This window comes from Pan troglodytes, chromosome 12, assembly GCF_028858775.2.
Source record: "Pan troglodytes isolate AG18354 chromosome 12, NHGRI_mPanTro3-v2.0_pri, whole genome shotgun sequence".
In the NCBI taxonomy this organism is placed as follows: Eukaryota; Metazoa; Chordata; class Mammalia; order Primates; family Hominidae; genus Pan; species Pan troglodytes.
The window spans coordinates 20,696,200-20,714,055 of NC_072410.2; the positions used below are offsets into that span (position 1 = coordinate 20,696,200).

A 17,856-nucleotide genomic window follows, 5' to 3' on the forward strand; every position below is an offset into this window, starting at 1 on the left:
GAATTCTTTTACATTTGGTATCCCAAAACATCTTTTTAAAACATGTATTAAGTTGGAGCATTCATTCTTAAACTAGGCCACATAAGCATTAGTTTCTCAGTTTAAAAAATAAAGCTTCCATCAATTTTAACATCATAATGATGAAATTCTGCAGGAGTATTCATTAAGGTTGAACTCTTCCTATAAAATGATTCAGTGGTTCATTTGACAATTAAGACCTTTCATTCAAAGTACAATACTCTGTGGTCCTTATTAACATCACTCAAATTTTATAGATACAAATAAAAACCCAAGGATACGACTGTTTAAGTAATTTGACAAAGTTCACCCAGTTGTGGCTGGGGTTGAAACCAGACTTGCTGAACTTCAAAGTCAAGCTTTTATCCCCCCAGTGTCAACTAAAAAAGAGAACATTCTCTATACCAGAGATTAGGGTGGTAAAGCTTTTCTTTTTATAATTTGGACTGGGTTATTAAAATAAGCTAGTCTATAATTTCTTCTTTGAAAAGAACTAAATTATTTTGGCTTCTCACTATTCAGGCACCATTCAACATAACAGAGAGTAGTTTATAGCAACTTCAGACAAACTGCAAAAAGGCAAGGGCTTCTAGTACATGAATAAAGCAAGGCATTTTAAGCACTCATAAATTTCTGCCAACTTAATCAGAAATCTTCCAGTGTCTGCTTGTTTCTCTGGCAAACACCCACTTTTTTAAGACTTCTCATAAATACTCTCCCTTTTCAGATTAATCTCATAGAATCTAACCTCATTGAACCAGCTTTTTCTTAATTTTGTTACAGTTTTGAAATCCTGTATGTGCCTATTTATAATCTACTTCACTTACATAACCACTAAAAAAACAAAAAACAAAAGAACAAACAAAACCTTATGTTTTGAGGGTAACAACTAACTGCTGGCATATGGAATGTGACACTCAAATACTTCCGAACTTAGAAGGTATCTTTCAAGACTTCTTCATTTGACTTAGCAGATATCACACTGAAATGTAAAATGTAAATGTCCTAACACACTCCAGAGCTGGCCATGTGTGGCCTGCTCTTACTGTAAACCGGTATCAAAAGACAGGGAACTTGGTTACATTAATCTTATATGAATTTCAGTGAGTCAGGCTCTCATTCAGTGACTCTCACAATAAGCCGGGGATGGATTTTTTTTTCCCCTCATTTCACTAGAGGACATCTGGGTATCATTTTTATTCTGTTTTTTTGTTTTTTTTTATTGATGAAAATGTTTGCAGGACCTGCAGTGGATGGGGCAGAACAAGCATGCCCCTAGACGGCCTAGCCTGGGCCTCTGGAGAATATGCTGGGCCCCCCAGCTCCACTAGCTGTGTAGCCGTGGGCAAAGTGCTTGTCTCTGGGATCCTTCTTGCCCATACTCCAAACTCTAGGCCCACTCAAGCCTCCACTCCTTCCCTCCAAACTCCTTCTTGCTTCACCCAATCCTCCCCTCCAAAAACCAGAAGACCCGTCTGAATGGCTATTATCAAAAACTCAAAAAACAGCAGATGTTGGCATGGATGTGGAGAAAAGGGAATGCTTATACATTGTTGCTGGGAATGTCAATTAGCTCAATCTCTAAGGAAAACAGTATGAAGATTTCTCAATGAACCAAAACTAAAACTACCATTCAACCCAGAAATCTCACTACTTTTCTAAGGAAAAGAAATTAGTGTGTAAAAAAGACACCTCTCCACCTCTACTAGTATGTTCACTGCAGCACGGTTCACAATAGGAAAGTCATGGAACCAACTCAAGTGTCCATCAACGGTTGACTAGATAAAGAAAATGTTGTACCTATGCACCACGGATTACTATTCAGCCATAAAAAGAATGAGATTATGTCCTTTGCTACATGGATGGAGCTGGAGACCATTATCTTAAGTGAACCAGTTAAGAAACAGAAAACCAAATACCACATGTTCTTACTCATATGTGGGAGCTAAACCATGGGTACGCATGGACATAAAGATGGAAATAATAGACACCGGGGACTCCAAAAGTAGGGAAGGTAGGGGGTGATGAATGAAAAATTACCTACTGGGTACAATATTCACAATTTGGGTAAGACCAGTCCCCACCAGTAATGCAATATACCTTTGTAACAAACAAGTACATGTACCTTAGAATCTAAAATTTAAAAAAACAAACAAACAAAAACAGAAGAAACCATCATATATTCAAGGAACAAGTGGAATTCACAAAAGCTTCATGTCTCCAGAACAGAACTTCTGATCTCCTCCAGCCTCCTTGCCTCCCTTGGCCCAAAGAAAATTCAGCATCTCCCATTGTCTTCTAATTGTAATGATGACAACTCCATGCTGAATGTTGGCTCAGACCAAGACTCCATTTATTATTGACTCTTCTCTTCCTCACATATTGGACATGCAATCCATCAGGACAACTTATGGTTTCATCTTCAAAGGACATCCTACCTGCAATTGCATCTCTCCATTCTCAATGCCACCATCCTTGTCCAAGCCACCATGGTCTCTCACTTGGATTTGAATAACTGCTTCTAAATGGCTATCCCTGCTTCCACTTGTACCCTCTTAAGTATATTCCTAAAACAGACACTCTGGAGATTCTGTTAGAACCTAGGTCAAATCACGGGGGCCTCCAAAGTCTTCCACCTCACCCAGAGGAAAAGCCAACATCTTTACAGAAGCTGGGAGGTACCACACGATGGAACACCGCCAATCACCTCTTTGACCCCTCCCCTCCAACCCCGTATCCTCATTGCTGTTCCTTGAAGGCACCAGGCAGACATTGTTCCTTCTGCCTGGACAGCTTCTTCCTGTTACCCACCTCCTCCAAGAGCTAACTTACCTCCTCCAAGTGAGCACTCAAACTGTACATTCTCTGTGAGACTTAGCCTAACTACTCAATTTTCTGTTCTTTTTTTGCTTCTGAGTTTTAAAAATTGCACTGAAATTTACATAACATAAAATTAACTATTTTAAAGTGCACAATTTAGTGACATTTGGTACATTCACAATGTGGTACAATCACTAACTCTATCTAGTTTCAAAACATTTTCACCATCCCCAAGTATAACTCTGTACCCATTAACATGAAGTCCCCATTCTTCCTCTTCCACCACAAACCCATAGCCACCACCAATCTGCTTTCTGATTCTATGGGTTTATCTATTCTGAATATTTCCTATAAATGGAGTCACACAATAAGTGCCCTTTGTGACTGCCTTATTTCACTTAGCATAATCTTTTCAAGTTTTGTTCATATTGTAGCATGGGTCTGTACTTTATTGCTTCTAATGACTGAATAATATTCCACTGTGTGTACCTACCACACTTTGTTTATCCATTCATCCCTTAATAGGCATCTGGGTTGCTTCTAGCTATTGACTATTTTGAATAATGCTGCTACTAGTGTCCAAGCATTTGTTTGAGCTCCTGACCAATCAATTTTGAATTGCAATGTCTCCTCTCCCAGTCCCCATCTCCTTAACCTGCTCCAATCTTTTTCTAAGGCATTCATCACTGTCTAACATTCTACTTATGCATCACGTTTATTATTTTCTGTTTTATCCATTGGAATATGACCTCCAGAAGGCAAGACTATTTTTTTGAGTTTTGTCTATTGATATAGCTCATGTGCCAGGAAGAGCACCAAGTAGGTGCTCAGAAATGTTTACTTATTATCATTATTATTATTATTTCTGAGGCAAGGTCTCACTCTTTCACCCAGGATGGAGTGCAGTGCAGTGGTGTGATCATGGCTCACTGCAGCCTCCACCTCCCAGGCTCAGGTGATCCTCCCACCTCAGCCTCCAGAGTAGCTGGGACTACATGCACACATCACCATGACCAGCTAATTTTTGTATTTTTCGTAGAGATGGGGTTTCACCATATTGCCAAGGCTGGTCTCAAACATCTGGGCTCAATAGGTCCACCAACCTTGACCTCCCAAAGTGCTGGGATTACAGGCTTGAGTCACCATGCCCAGCCTCAGAAATATTTATTGAATGAACCAGTACAGATGACCAGGGGATGGAATTTGGGATTCAAAAAATAAAGCTTTTATATATGGATCTAAACAGGAGCAGTCTACCTTTTACCATGCTCTTACATCTCTACCCCGAATATCTGTCTTATTTCTTTTACCTCATCGGAAGATGAGACCTGAGTCACCCTTGGGAGGTCCCATGGGAACTCCTGGGCCGAGAAAAGATGGAGCATAGAGAGCCAGAAGAAGCTCTGTGGACTGCAGACACTCAGGAAAAAGAAATGGGCTGGTGGCCATGTGAAAAACAGCCAGCAGTCTTAACAGTTTGCACATGTGAAATGACTAAATCATCATTAAGATCCCTTCAAGACTAATATTGTAGACCATTGTGTAATTTCTCACATACTAATTCCACAGACTTTATTGCCATGGTCTGCATTTGTCATCCTTTATTTAGTTCATGTACATCTTCTTTTGTCCTGAGGTCAGTGTAACTTATTCTCCCAGCAGCAGAATCTGCTTCTAAAGCTTCTATGGAAATCTAAAGTCTGCATGGCAAATTAAAGTACTGGGAATACCCAAGACATGGCTAAAGAATAAGAACAAAGAGAACTTACACAACCTGACCTTAAGACTTAATATAAAAGCTACCATAGTGAAAACAGTGTGGTATGGGCATAAAGACAGACATGTTGATCAAAGAAGAGAGAGTCCAGAAATAGACTCAAAAATATAGAGTAAATTGATGTTTGATTAGAGTGCCAACATAAGTTTATTGTGAAAAACACTGCCTTCGACACATAATGATAGAAAAATTGACTCTCTATGTGAAAAATCTCTACCTCACATTATACAGAAAAATGAAATAAAAATGGATTGTATTACATAACAGAACATCTTAAACCTGAAGTAGGAACATATTTTTTAAATGGACAAAAATCACTAATCATGAAAGAAAAATAAATCATAGCTGGGACTTTATTAAAATTAGAAACTCTTCTTCTTCAAAGACATCATTAGAATTTGAATAGACTAAGCCACAGACCAGACAAAATATTCATAATTTGCACATCAGATGAAAGACTTGTATCTATACTTCATAAATAACTCTTACAAGTTCATATGAAAAAGATAAAATAGCCCAATTTTTAAAATGAGGAAAAGACTTGTACTGATATTTCACAAAAGAAAATATATCAATGTTCAATAAGCACAGGACAAAGTGTACAAAGTTACTAGTTATTAGATAAATGTAAACAATTAAAATCACAATGAGATTCTACTTCTTCTTTTTATTATACTTTAAGTTTTAGGGTACATGTGCACAACGTGCAGGTTTTTTACCTATGTATACATGTGCCATGTTGGTGTATTGCACCCATTAACTTGTCATTTAGGATGAGGTATATCGCCTAATGTTATGCCTCCCCCCTCCCCCCACCCCACAACAGGCTGTGGTGTGTGATGTTCCCCTTCTTGTGTCCATGTGTTCTCATTGTCCAATTCCCATCTATGAGTGAGAACATGTGGTGTTTGGTTTTTTGTCCTTGCGATAGTTTGCTGAGAATGATGGTTTCCAGCTTCATCCATGTCCCTACAAAGGACATGAACTCATCATTTTTTATGGCTGCATAGTATTCCATGGTGTACATGTACCACATTTTCTTAATCCAGTCTATCATTGTTGGACATTTGGCTTGGTTCCAAGTCTTTGCTATTGTGAATAGTGCCACAATAAACATACATGTGCATGTGTCTTTATAGCAGCATGATTTATAATCCTTTGGGTATATACCCAGTAATGGGATGGCTGGGTCAAATGGTAATTCTAGTTCTAGATCCCTGAGGAATCGCCACACTGACTTCCACAGTGGTTGAACTAGTTTACAGTCCCACCAACAGTGTAAAAGTGTTCCTATTTCTCCACATCCTCTCCAGCACCTGTTGTTTCCTGGCTTTTTAATGATCACCATTCTAACTGGTGTGAGATGGTATCTCATTGTGGTTTTGATTTGCATTTCTCTGATGGCCAGTGATGATGAGCAATTTTTCACGTGTCTTTTGGCTGCATAAATGTCTTATTTTGAGAGTTAGGAACACATTCGAAAATGGCACTATCTCCACCTTCTCAGCAGCCGAAAAAGAAGAAAGATATCCTTGGCCTTAAGTTGGAGAGCCCCGAGAAGGTAATGTGTGCACCCCGGGATGCCCGCCCACCTGTAAGGCTCCATTCTGGCCGCCTAGGTAGGTTGCGGCAGCCGGAACGGGGCTCTGTGAGCTTCGGGCTGGACAGCGGTTCCTCAGCAGCCACTAGAGGGCGCAATGGCGCCGTAGGCAGGCACCGAAGTCCTTGTTTGCCGAGCTCAGGCGTGACTTTGTTTGTCCTGTGTCTCAAGAGAGGAAATGTTCATCTCTTTCTCAAGGTTCTTCACCCAGTGAGCTGCTTTCTTTTCCTCTTGATGTCATCCTTTTACACAGGCAGGAAATTATGTTCACTTCTACTATCCTGTGGTCATTTAAAACCGCAAACAAAGCTGATTGACCAGGAAGTCAGATAATTAAAAGAGCCATAAGTTCTTGATAAAGCCTTGTTGATTGAAGAAAGCAAAGTAGCCAAAGTATCGTGATTGACAGGGGGACCAGCAGCCTGAGAGGCTGAGCTCTCCAGATTGCAGTGGAAAGGCATAAGTTGGTTATTAAAACAAGTTGGCGAGCTGTGACCAGCATTTTGAAAAATTGAGCTAGACTTGAACAAAATAGAACAAATAACATAGAACAGAGCTTTTTCCATTCCGTGTGTGCATACTGAGTTGCTTACTAAATTATGTTTCTCATTGTACTTCAAAGTTTTAAAAATATGAAAGCCTTGACCGGGCTCGGTGGCTCATGCTTGTAATCCCAGCCTCGGTGACAAAAGCGAAACTCTGTCTCAAAAAAAAAAAAAAAAAAAAAAAGGAGGAGAAGAAGAAATTTGGAGAAATGAGGCCATCAGAGAGGATGAGAGGATGAAAATATTCATCAGGACATAAAGCTCTGGTGGCTGTCAGACTGAGAAACAGTCCATCTACTAAGTGTGGGGGAAAAAAGCTATTGTGCATGACCCTCATGTTTCTCTATAGCCTCAATCACAGATTGGGTTTTGCCCAACTTTTCAGTGGACCACACCACGAAGGTAGTGGATTTAAGGTGAAAAATATTTGAATGTTGACAAGCTAATTGTCAGATGATTTTAGCAGAAATCAGTTTTCATTATTTAAACTGATAAGAAAATGTTTGTGATTTTGACAGGCATGGTAAACAAACAAAATTGTGATTTATGTGGCTCAAATGAGAATAAAATTTATTTCACAAATTACTGATATTTTTAACATTTACAGTTTAATTGTTCATTGTGGAAAAATAGAGAAAAGGGCATACGCTGTCCAAGCACAGGCTTCCATGTGGGCTCAGCCCACCATGACATGGGGATGAATCCCAACTCTCACCCACCATGACAGGTGATCCCCCCAGCTCTCACCCACCACGACAGGTGATCCCCCAAGATCTCACCCACAATGACATGGTGATTCCCCCAGCTCTCATCCACCATGACATGGGGATGCTCCGAGCTCTCACCCACCATGACGTGGGGATGCCTCCCCCCACCAGCCCTCACCCTCCATGACCATGGGGATAACCCCCAGCTCTCACCCTCCATGACCACGGGGATGGCCCCAGCTCTCACCCACCATGACATGGGGATGGCGCCAGCTCTTATCCCATCCTCCTCTACGCCTGAGCTCAACTGGGTGTCTAGAATGCTAACCCTAGCTTCATCCTGCAGCAGAAAATAGGTGTAGGAATGAGGAGACATGGAGCAAAACAAGTCATCTTCCAGCCATAGGTGTCAGTCCAGCAAGTCTTAGCCAGTCGTGAGAGTACACTTCTTTCTTCTTGAGCCTAGTTCTGGGCCTGAAATCAGGAAAGATCTATTTTCTCCTTTTCTGATGTGGTGGGAGATGGGGGCTAATGAGGAAACCTGCCGTGGGAATGCGAAAACCTCTACCTTGCCGTCAGTTCATCTGGTGGTATATCCCTGAGGCTTCCATTTCTCTTGGGTTATCTTTGCAAGGTGGTTATGCCAGAGGATCACAGGTGAGCAGTGGCAACTCTCACCTTTCCTATAAGAGCCCCAGAGGAAAGGTGAATTTGGATGACAAGAGCCAGGGCTCTGAGGTCCTTCTCAAGTGGAGAGCTCCTCTCCAGGGACAGCCTGGGAGATGAGGGTGGAATTGTATTAGTGAACAGCAGCATTTCTCAGAAAGTCCCTGGGTGTATGGGAGGGGACATCCACACACAGAGTTCCCATCTCCCAGAATAATACTACTACTGGAGATGTGTGGCCTCTAACATTCAGACCCAGCAGCCACCACTCCTAAAGCCAGCATCACCCTCTGTAGGTCACTCCAGACCTCATCTGGAACAGCCTCTGTTCTTCAAGGAAACCAGGAAGGAATTTTCCACTTTACACAGCCCCAGATCAATACCAAACAAGCATGTGTTGGAGGGAAGTTTATAAATAAAAAACAGGACTAAGTGCCGAGGAAAGGTCAACCAACCATGACGTGGCAGGAAGTGGTCTGCGTCACTATGGGGTGCTGATGGGTGTGGGGGGCCCTGGGGACTGAGGCTCCCTGAGCACATTCCATATTTTGTCAGGCCAGCTCCTCATGGCATCCCACGGTTTGCCAAGCACTTTTCGCATGTATATCTTCATCTTGCTTGGTCCTCCGGGGAAAGACCACACCTTCCCGGTCCCTTTATTTAATGTGACTGGGTCTTTCCCAGGGCCTCTCTCACGAGCCGACTCAGGGTATTTGAGGGGAGATACCAAAGGTAGTGGGTTTTGTGGCTGACTCAGTCATTATGGGAAGGTGAATGTAAAGGTAACCCAGCGACTCAGCACCTGTATTTCACCTCTCTGGTCCAATCTCCGCTCGCAGCCCTACCTCCAGGTCAGTCCCTGGGGATTCCCAGGGGAGTCTCTAATTCCCTCAAGCCAGGGTCTTGGAAAGGAGTGATGAGGGTTTACAGCTAATTCATAGTATTAAAAAACTTTGTGAATCATTAAATTATAAATTGGCCTGTGATGAAGGCACACTGGCTCCTTGGAAACTGACTTCACTTTGCTTGGAGTAGAATTCTGGAGCCCACCCCCAAGGGCTAGGGATAGGACCCCATTGACCTCATATCTGCACCAAGCCCAGCTGGAGAAACGGGAGAGAATTGAGGGTGGCCTTCAGCTTTCCCATAAACTACCTTTTTGTCCCTTAGCCGTTGAACTCTTAAACCTCCTTTCTTATACAAATTTGGACTTGAGACCATGAGCGGAGCTGTTACCTGCCAACCTGCCTACATGTCAGCGGTGATGCCAGGCTACTTCAATTATTTGTATTCTTGCTGCATTGCATCCCTACTATTTCATTAGGAATTAGTAGAACTTTAAAAAGTTTCTTTGCATCTCGATTTCTCTCTCCAACATGAGAGTCGTTATTCCTCATGGAGGATTTGCTAGTTTAATTAAAACAGGCTGTTTCTCCTATTGCACCCAAGAGGAAAATGGGCATTACTGATCTGTTCCGCATTCTGTCCCCTCACTCGCTGCCGTTCTCTTCTCTGGGCTGGTCTCTGAAGGCTGCCTGCAGTGCTGGAGTGGGCAGGGTGGCTGCGGGCTGGCTGAGGATGCTTCATCCTTCCTTCTGTGGAGTGCATGTGAGACCAGGCCACGCCAGGAAACCCCCTGAGGGCAGTAGGCACCACCTCTGGCCACTTGACTAACCCTGGCGCAGTAAGATCTGGACCGCAAAGGGTGAGTGGTCACTGGCTCGCGGTTTGGTGAGGATTTGGGGAATACACCCACCCCATTCAGATTTGAGGGCATCTCAGCACCCTTCCCCCTTCCTTCCCAGCCATTTCCCTCTGCAGGATGGAGGCAGCCAGAGGCAGCCACAGTGTGGGGAGAGTGGGAGAGGTGCGGGGACGTGTCCTCTCTGAAGGGTGTGCCTGTGAATTTTAGAAAATGGATTCTCTAGCAATTAATTATTTATAAATGAATGACCACACTCACAGGACATCAGTCGAGGCTGTCAGCAAAATAGAAAGCTGACCCGTCAGAAGAAAAGGTATTTTCTGGAAACCTCTGACTTCCCGGAGACCAGCACTGTTGGTAAATTCTTTAACTGGAGTTTTATAAGTCAAAAAGCTTCCCTCTTTCCAACATGTGTCACTACTTTCTTTTTATTGAAAAGTATCAAAAATGTAACAGTAGTAATGAATTATAGTAGCTATTTTTTAATGCTGTTATTCTTAAAATGTATTTTATGTCCTACCTCAGAGCAATGGGGAGGCAATGGGAAGGCAATAGGGAGGCATAGCTTAATGGGCACAGAATTTCAGCTTGAGAGGATGAAACAATTCTGGAATGGATGGTGGTGATGGCCGCACAACAGTGTGAATATACTTAATGCCACTTAAAAATTGTTAAAATGGTGAATTTTATGTTCATATAGTTTACCGAAATAAAAATTTTAAAAAGAAAATGTTAAATAAAGAGTGGACCAATGTCAAGTCGAGGCCTCCATAGGATGCTAAACAAATGTGTAATGTGAGGTCACCTTGGAACATAAATTCTTCAAAGACAGGAGCGGGTTCCTTAGCACCTGAAAGTCCATCCCACACTGGGTACCACCCATCGCCTGTGAACGAGGGCACAGCACCTCCTAACCCACCCTGCTCCCCATGCCATCCTAGGGCCACAGGCCTCCTGACACCCTCTGGCTCCCCCTCTCGCCCCTGCTGGCTGGCTCTCAGGGCTGACTCCCTTCCAGCCCCCACTGACTGCTTACTAAGTCTCAGTGTCAACAACTTACAGCTTCAGAAGGTTGAGCTATGCCTAATTCCCTCAGGCCAGGGTCTTGGAAAAAAGTGATGAGGGTTTACAGCTAATTTTTAGTATTAAAAACCTTTAATCATTAAGTTATAAATTGGCCTGTGACAAGGGCACATTGGCTCATTGGAAACTGACTTTGCCTTGCTTGGACTATAATTCTATCATCTGTGTGCTAATTGCGTCTCTCACAGGCTGCTCAGAATTCTGGTTGACATGTGTCTAAAAGAGAGAGAAAAGGAATTCCTGCTTGCTTTAGTTTGACAGATAAAGCCTCTCAAACATGGAAGGGTGACCAAGAGGCAGTCATGGCCACTCCCGTGGGTCCCCACTGGTCTAGGTGACTTTTAACTTGCTTCTGGAAGCACAGTGCTAAGGCTATGTTTGCAGCTCTTTGTCTGCACTGACAGAGTGAGAGAGACGCAGACACAGCAAATGACCCCTGAGCATGGGGCCCTGAGGACACTGGACAGGCGTGGACAAATACTGCTATCCTTGCCAACCCTCTCCTGGCGCTAGACTGCCCTCCTGTGGTCCCCCGACAGCACAGGCTCCCATCTCAGACTCTATGGGTGCCACATCATGGGCAAACTTCCGGGCATGTCCACTGCCATTTCTAAAACCCTCCATGTCCTGTTCTCAAGGGGCCCAAGTGCTGTATCCATCCAGGCCTCAGTGAGTGGGCATGTGTCAATAAGCCCACAGGCTAAAGAGGGCCTTCTGCAGAAGCCGTGTGTTTCCCTGAAGAAGCAGCTCTGATCGAAGCAAACAAATGACAACAAACACAACAGACCCTCTCACTAGTACGCAACTGCCAGCTTCAGAGCAGACGGCCCCGATGAAATGTGTCCTCCTCCAGCTGTGAGCCACCGTGCAATGATAGACCCTCCATCAGTGCGTGACGAACCTCGTGTCCTCCCACCCGCTCACCTGCGGTGCGGTAGCAAGGTGTGTGCTGCGGCAGCTGGACCGGAGGAGACGGCCGACACCTTCTGGGCGGCATGTGGTATCTCACTGTCTTCCAAAACTTGGTCTTCATACACTGTGACTGCTCCGTGAAGTCCCCATGCCACCGGATGGCACCATGCTTCTGTTTAAGGTACTGAATTGACTCTGGCATGACTGTGTAGTCCTCGATTTTCTCCAGCTCAATGAGAATAACCTTCATCCCGTCCTGGATCAGGGCACTGTAGACCGCGATTTGTTCTTCTGACAGGTTCTTCAACAGGCCAAAGCCCAGCGATTCGGGGACCACAATGACAATCAGCCTCCTGCACAGCTTAACGTTTTCATCGATGACATTGGCCACGGCTGGAAATAAAGAAAGAAGGCTCAGAAGAACTCACAATTAAAACAGCCCGGGTCTTAATGCTAGTGAGAATATTTGAAACAGGCCAGGAGAAAATTGACTTTTTTTTTTTTAAATGAAGTCTCACTGTGTTGCCCAGGTTGCAGTGCAGGGATGCAATCTCAGCTCACTGCAACCTCCACCTCCCAGGTTCAAGCGATTCTCCTGCCTCAGCCTCCTAAGTACCTGGGATTACAGACACGTACCACCACGCCCAGCTAATTTTTGCGTTTTTAGTAGAAACGGGGTTTTACCACAAGCTGGTGTCGAACTCCTGACCTCAAGTGATCTGCCCACCTCGGCCTCTCAAGGTGCTGGGGTTACAGGTGTGAGCCACCTTGCCTGGCCAAAAATGGACTTCAAAATAAACATGACTTAGTCAGGAATGGATTAATACAAGTTTTGGGTTTTTTTCTTTTTTTTAATATTTGTCACCTCTTCTGTGAAGCCTTTGTGGCTTTCCCTGGAGCCTTGGTCCTCTATAGTCATGAATCATGTTTTGCATGTGGTTTCTTTGTATGTCACTTTCCCTGGCCAACAAGTATCTGATGGTTCCTAACTCTGTATCCCCAGACTAGCTGAAGGTCTGGTGTATATTAGCAGATGAACACGTTTTTAAAAATAGATTTTAAAAGGATAGGAAAATGTAGTTAGCTGAAATGTTGCATTAATCTTGAATCCGTGTTTTCCTTTTGTTCTTTATAGTTATTTAAATGACCAGGATTTATGTGAGTAATTTAGAAACCAAATAACATGCCCTGATGATTGCTTGGGAAAGGGAGGGTTCTCTAAATACCCAGCTCTGCAGATGCTATTCAGTCTACAGTTGCCTCTCATAGGAAATAAGAATAGACTGGAACCTCCCTGAGGACAGGCCCTTCTGCTTGGCTGATTTTCATATTTCTAGTGCCTAGAATACTGTCCATCACATAGAGGTTTTCAGTAAATATTTGTTGAATAAGTTTGTGAATTGGTGTTTACTGGTGACTAGAAAAGAATGTTTATTTCAGATTTCAGCCATTTTGCTGTATAGCCTTCCAAGAAGGAGAACAAAGGGACAGGAAAGCACTGTTGTGTGAGTGTCTAAAGTGTGCTGAGCTCCATGCCGGGGGCCCCTTCTCAGGTTTTCTCATTCAGTTCTCTCATCTGAGTCAGGGAAGCACCCCATCCCCATTTTACAGATGAGACAACTGAGGTTGAGAGAAGTTAACTGAACTGTCCAAAGCCACCTTCCTATCAAATGGGAAAAGTACACTAAAACTTCCATTATATTTAGGGAGGGGAGGGGGCAAGTAGGGTCGAGGTTTATAAAATCAGCTTTAAGCACGACCTGATTTACATTGTTCAAACCCATGGAAAACACCCAGCAGTTCATCTCAGGGATGTAAGGGCAAATGACCACTCGCCACCTTTCAGTCCTTTAGCCACCACTACATCACTGGCCACCTGTTTCTGTGAATGGCTTAACCATATCCTCACTCAAAGTGAGATGCGTGCTGCTGCAAGCAGGAATCTCAGGCACTGCGGGGCAGGGAGGAGCCTAGAGCAGGCAAAGAGCTTGGGCCTAACCTCCTTGGCTGGGGGCTGGGGGCTGACGGGCAGGGGGCGCTGGTCATAGACTTTCTGTGGTTCCATGGGGAAGGCAGGCAGAGTCACCGCCATTAGTAAAGTGGAGGAACAGAGGGGTCGCTTTCCTTCTTTTATTTGTTATTTTTACACCTCACTTAAAACCCACCTTGTCCAGGGAATTCATCTCTGCCGAATATAAACAATTTATATCCACATTGTCTCTCCAACACCTCGGGCAGGATATTCAACACCAGGGCATCCACGGCATGCCTCTGGCTTTCCTTGTGGGGCTTGGGGTATAAGACATAGGCGTCATACAGCTTCCCATCTGAAAAGGAATTGGACAAGCTCGTGGAATTGTTGCTACCAAATTCTCTCATGTTAACAAACCGGAAGCCTGAGCGGCTACCATGGTGTCCTTTGGCCTGGGTTCCATGACTTCTGAGTGCCCAGTTGGCTGACTTGGTGCCAGGGGCTGCCAAGGGACATCACGTCCTCTCACAAATGGACCCCTGAGGGAGGTGGTCTTATTCTCAATGCTCAAGAGTGAAGCTGAGGCTGGGTAGGCTGCATCACATCTGCAATCCCTAACCCTACCCCTACCCCACGTCTTTTTATTCTAAGTCTACCACTCCCTGTGATGTGGCCAGAAATGAGAATTAAAGGCAGGAGACTCGTCCAGCGCAGTGGTGCATGGCTGTAATAAACAAGCTGAAGCAGGAGGATAGCTTGAGGCCAGGAATTCAAGACTACCCTTGGCAACATAACAAGACTCTCCAAAGAAAACAATTTTCAAAAAGTTAGCCAGGCATGATAGCTCAGGCCTGAAATCCCAGCTACTCAGGAGGCTGAAATGGGAGCTTAGGAGTTCAAGGATGTGGCCAGGCATGGTGGCTCATGCCTGTAATCCCAGCACTTTGGGAGGCCAAAGCAGGCGGATCACCTGAGGTCAGGAGTTCAAGACCAGCCTGGCCAACATGGTGAAACCCTGTCTCTACTAAAAATACAAAAAATTAGCCAGACATGGTGGTGGGCACCTGCAATCCCAGCTACTCAGGAGGCTGAGGCAGGAGAATCGCTTGAACCTGGGAGGCGAAGGTTTCAGTGAGCCGAGATCACACCACTGCACTCCAGCCTGGGCAACAAGAGCAAAACTCTGTCTCGGAAAAAAAAAAAAAAAAAGAGTTCAAGGATGCAGTGAGCTATGATCACGCCACTGCACTCCAGCCTGGATGACAGAATAAGACCACATCTCTAAAACAAACAAAAAAAGGATCTCTAAAATAAACAAACAAAAAAGCAGGAAACTCTAGCCATTTACCCATGTTACCCTCAGCGTGTCCTGTATGACGAAGCACTGTCCTAACTGCACCAGGCAAAACTGGATGACTCCCTCTTGATTCAGGCCCACCAGTGAATTCCATCACTACAAACCCACAGACTCACATCTGTGAAACAAGAGAAAAAGCAATTGAGCAGACTCTAGTAATCTGCAGTGCCATTGAGAGAAGTCAAACCCAATGGTGCATGTCGTCGTCATCAGCATTTATTGAGCAACCTCGAAAGCAGCCCCTGCATTGGCCAATGCAGAGATGAACAAGACCTCACTGGGCAGACCATTCACATGCACAGAAATTAAACAACACAAGACACTACGAGGCGACGAGAGTCAAACAAACAGAAAAGACAGCAAGAAACAAAAATCCCCATGGTCTGGAGTTATTGAAAAAAAATTCGCAATGAACATGGGACCGCTCCTGGATTTTTTTTTATTTTATTTTATTTTTATTTTATTTTTAGGTGGAGTCTCGCTCATGTCTCTCAGGCTGGAGTGCAGTGGCGCCATCTTGGCTCACTGCAACCTCCATGTCACAGGTTCAAGCGATTCTCCTGCCTCAGCCTCCTGAGTAGCTGGGATTATAGGCGCCCGCCATTAGGCCCGGCTAATCTTTGTACTTTTAGCAGAGACGGGGTTTCACCATGTTGGCCAGGCTGGAGCTCCTGGATTTTAAAGGGTGGGAGAGTTTAGGGGAAAAAAGTGAGGGTCTAAGAGTGGATGGTAAACAGGCTTGCAGGGGAGCAGCTTCAGAAGGGCATGGAAGGAGGAATAATTCCCTACTCAGGAATCCTGTGAATGAGTAAGGAACTTCAGCAGGCCAGAGGGCTTGAGTGGAAGAAGAGGTAAGTGTGGGCGTCTCATTGGAAAACGCGATTTCGAGCTTTGGGCTGTTTAGAAACTCAGACAGCCTAGTAGGTACGAGAGAGGGGTGGTGTCCTTTTCTATTCCCTTTATATGAGAGTTTGTTGGATGAGCAGACTTGCAGAAAGAGGTGATTTTAAGATTAATAAGGGAAAGGAAAACCTTGTATTCTTCTAGCTTTCGTCCAAATAATAGTAATGAAAATGTGCACAGATCTTGACAGTTTACATAACACCGTTTCTCATTCCATCAATTCTCACACCAACCACTGCTGACCTTCGGGTCCCTGCTCACCATTCTTGGCCATCTCTTATGGAGAATGGTAACACAAACACACATGCATGCACATGCATGCACACCCATGTTTGCACATGTAGTCATACACACGCATGCACACACACACGTGCACACTCCTTGTCTGCCTCCCCACCCCATCATGAAAGGAAGCTGTGTAAGAGTGGAGACTTTTTTGGCTCCCTGCCCTGCCCTCAGCCACTGGAGCAGGACCGGGTGCAGAGGAGGCCTTCATCAGTGCTCACCGAATATCCAAATGAAGCTTGATTTTACGGAGGCTCAACGAGCTTATATCTATGTTGGGGATGAATCTGAGATCAGACTCAGCTTTTTAAAGTGGGATCACAGGGCAGGTACAAAAGGGATAACTAATTTGTGTCTTGAATTGGCAAAAACCCAACATAGCTGAAACTCCTTGTGGAATCATAAAGGTCACTGATCAGGGCCACCGCTCAAATAAGTGGATACTTTTCTGTGTGAAATTTCATAGCACACATTTGACTTTCCAAAGCCAGAGGATTTTTTTTCCGTAGATAGAAAATGGGAAAAGAAACATTTCATAAGTTTCTTATGTTTCTGAACTTTTGGAGAAGGAATTCAATTTTCCCACTTAAAAATGTGATCATATTAATCCTTTGGTTTCTGATGAAGGGCTGGGTGAGTTGATGCTCGGTTCACCACAGAGAATAACGTCTCTGGTAAATACAGTGTTTCCTGGTCTATTCTAAACTACAGCAGACATGCAGGCTTATTGCCACTTGTCCCAGACCCTGCCACTAGTTATCTCTCTTCTCTCAATCTGTTTCTTTTTTCCTACTGTTTCTGATTTTTAAAACAAACAAACAAACCTTGTGTGCTAAGTGTATTCTCTCTTTTGCGAATGTTCCCTGTTCCCTGTTTCTAAACAAGGTGTCTGAGGATATAGGTACTTGTTGCTCTCCAACTTCAGGATCAGAAGACATTTGAGTAGGAAGAAAGTCTCACACCTTTGAAAAATTCAAAATGTACAAATGTGCCCAATTTTTTGGTCATCTTTTTTTTCTTTCTGTCTGACTAAGCTTTTGAGTAGAAATTGAACTTGCTGATGTTCTCAAAACGTAGTGACTTTTCATCACTTTCAAATGACTAATTCATAATTTACTGACCAATACATTAATAGCAAAAGATCAAGTCGTAGTCTTTTGCTTTTTGCATCAGGCCGCTGGTTTTGAAGAGCCTTGCCAGGCAACAGCACCTCAACATTTCCCGGCTTTGCTTCTCATGATCAACCGTGTGGGACATGGTTCTATCCCCAAATTATGAGTAAGGAAGCTGAGACCAGCAAGACTGTGTGATCTCTCCAAAGTCTCCCAGCTGGTGAGTGCATAGCCTTGATGTAAACCCAGGTCCACCGCTCCTTTTGCTGTGACTAAAATGAGAAATGGGAGCAGGAAATTTCACAAAACTTATCCCTGATTAGTCCTGTGCAGCTGTGTCAGTCTGAATTTTCCAAGAGTAGCCCCAGCAATATTTCCAGTCCCACGTGTTCTT

The 17,856-nt window shown here is 44.0% G+C and overlaps 1 protein-coding gene across 5 annotated transcripts in view; it reads right to left on the reverse strand.

The window, feature by feature from the left end:
• Positions 1 to 10,246: 10,246 nt before the first annotated feature.
• Positions 10,247 to 17,856, reverse strand: part of IL1RL2 (interleukin 1 receptor like 2) — a 49,893-nt gene continuing 42,283 nt past the window's right edge. For all 5 annotated transcript variants that reach the window (XM_063788961.1, XM_016949188.4, XM_063788959.1 and 2 more), the window contains 2 exons: positions 13,999 to 14,160; positions 10,247 to 12,226 (listed from right to left, as the gene is read on the reverse strand). In XM_063788961.1, the coding sequence (XP_063645031.1) occupies positions 11,736 to 12,226; positions 13,999 to 14,160 (653 nt within the window). In that variant the 3' untranslated portion in view covers positions 10,247 to 11,735. The remainder of the gene's footprint in view (positions 12,227 to 13,998; positions 14,161 to 17,856) is intronic.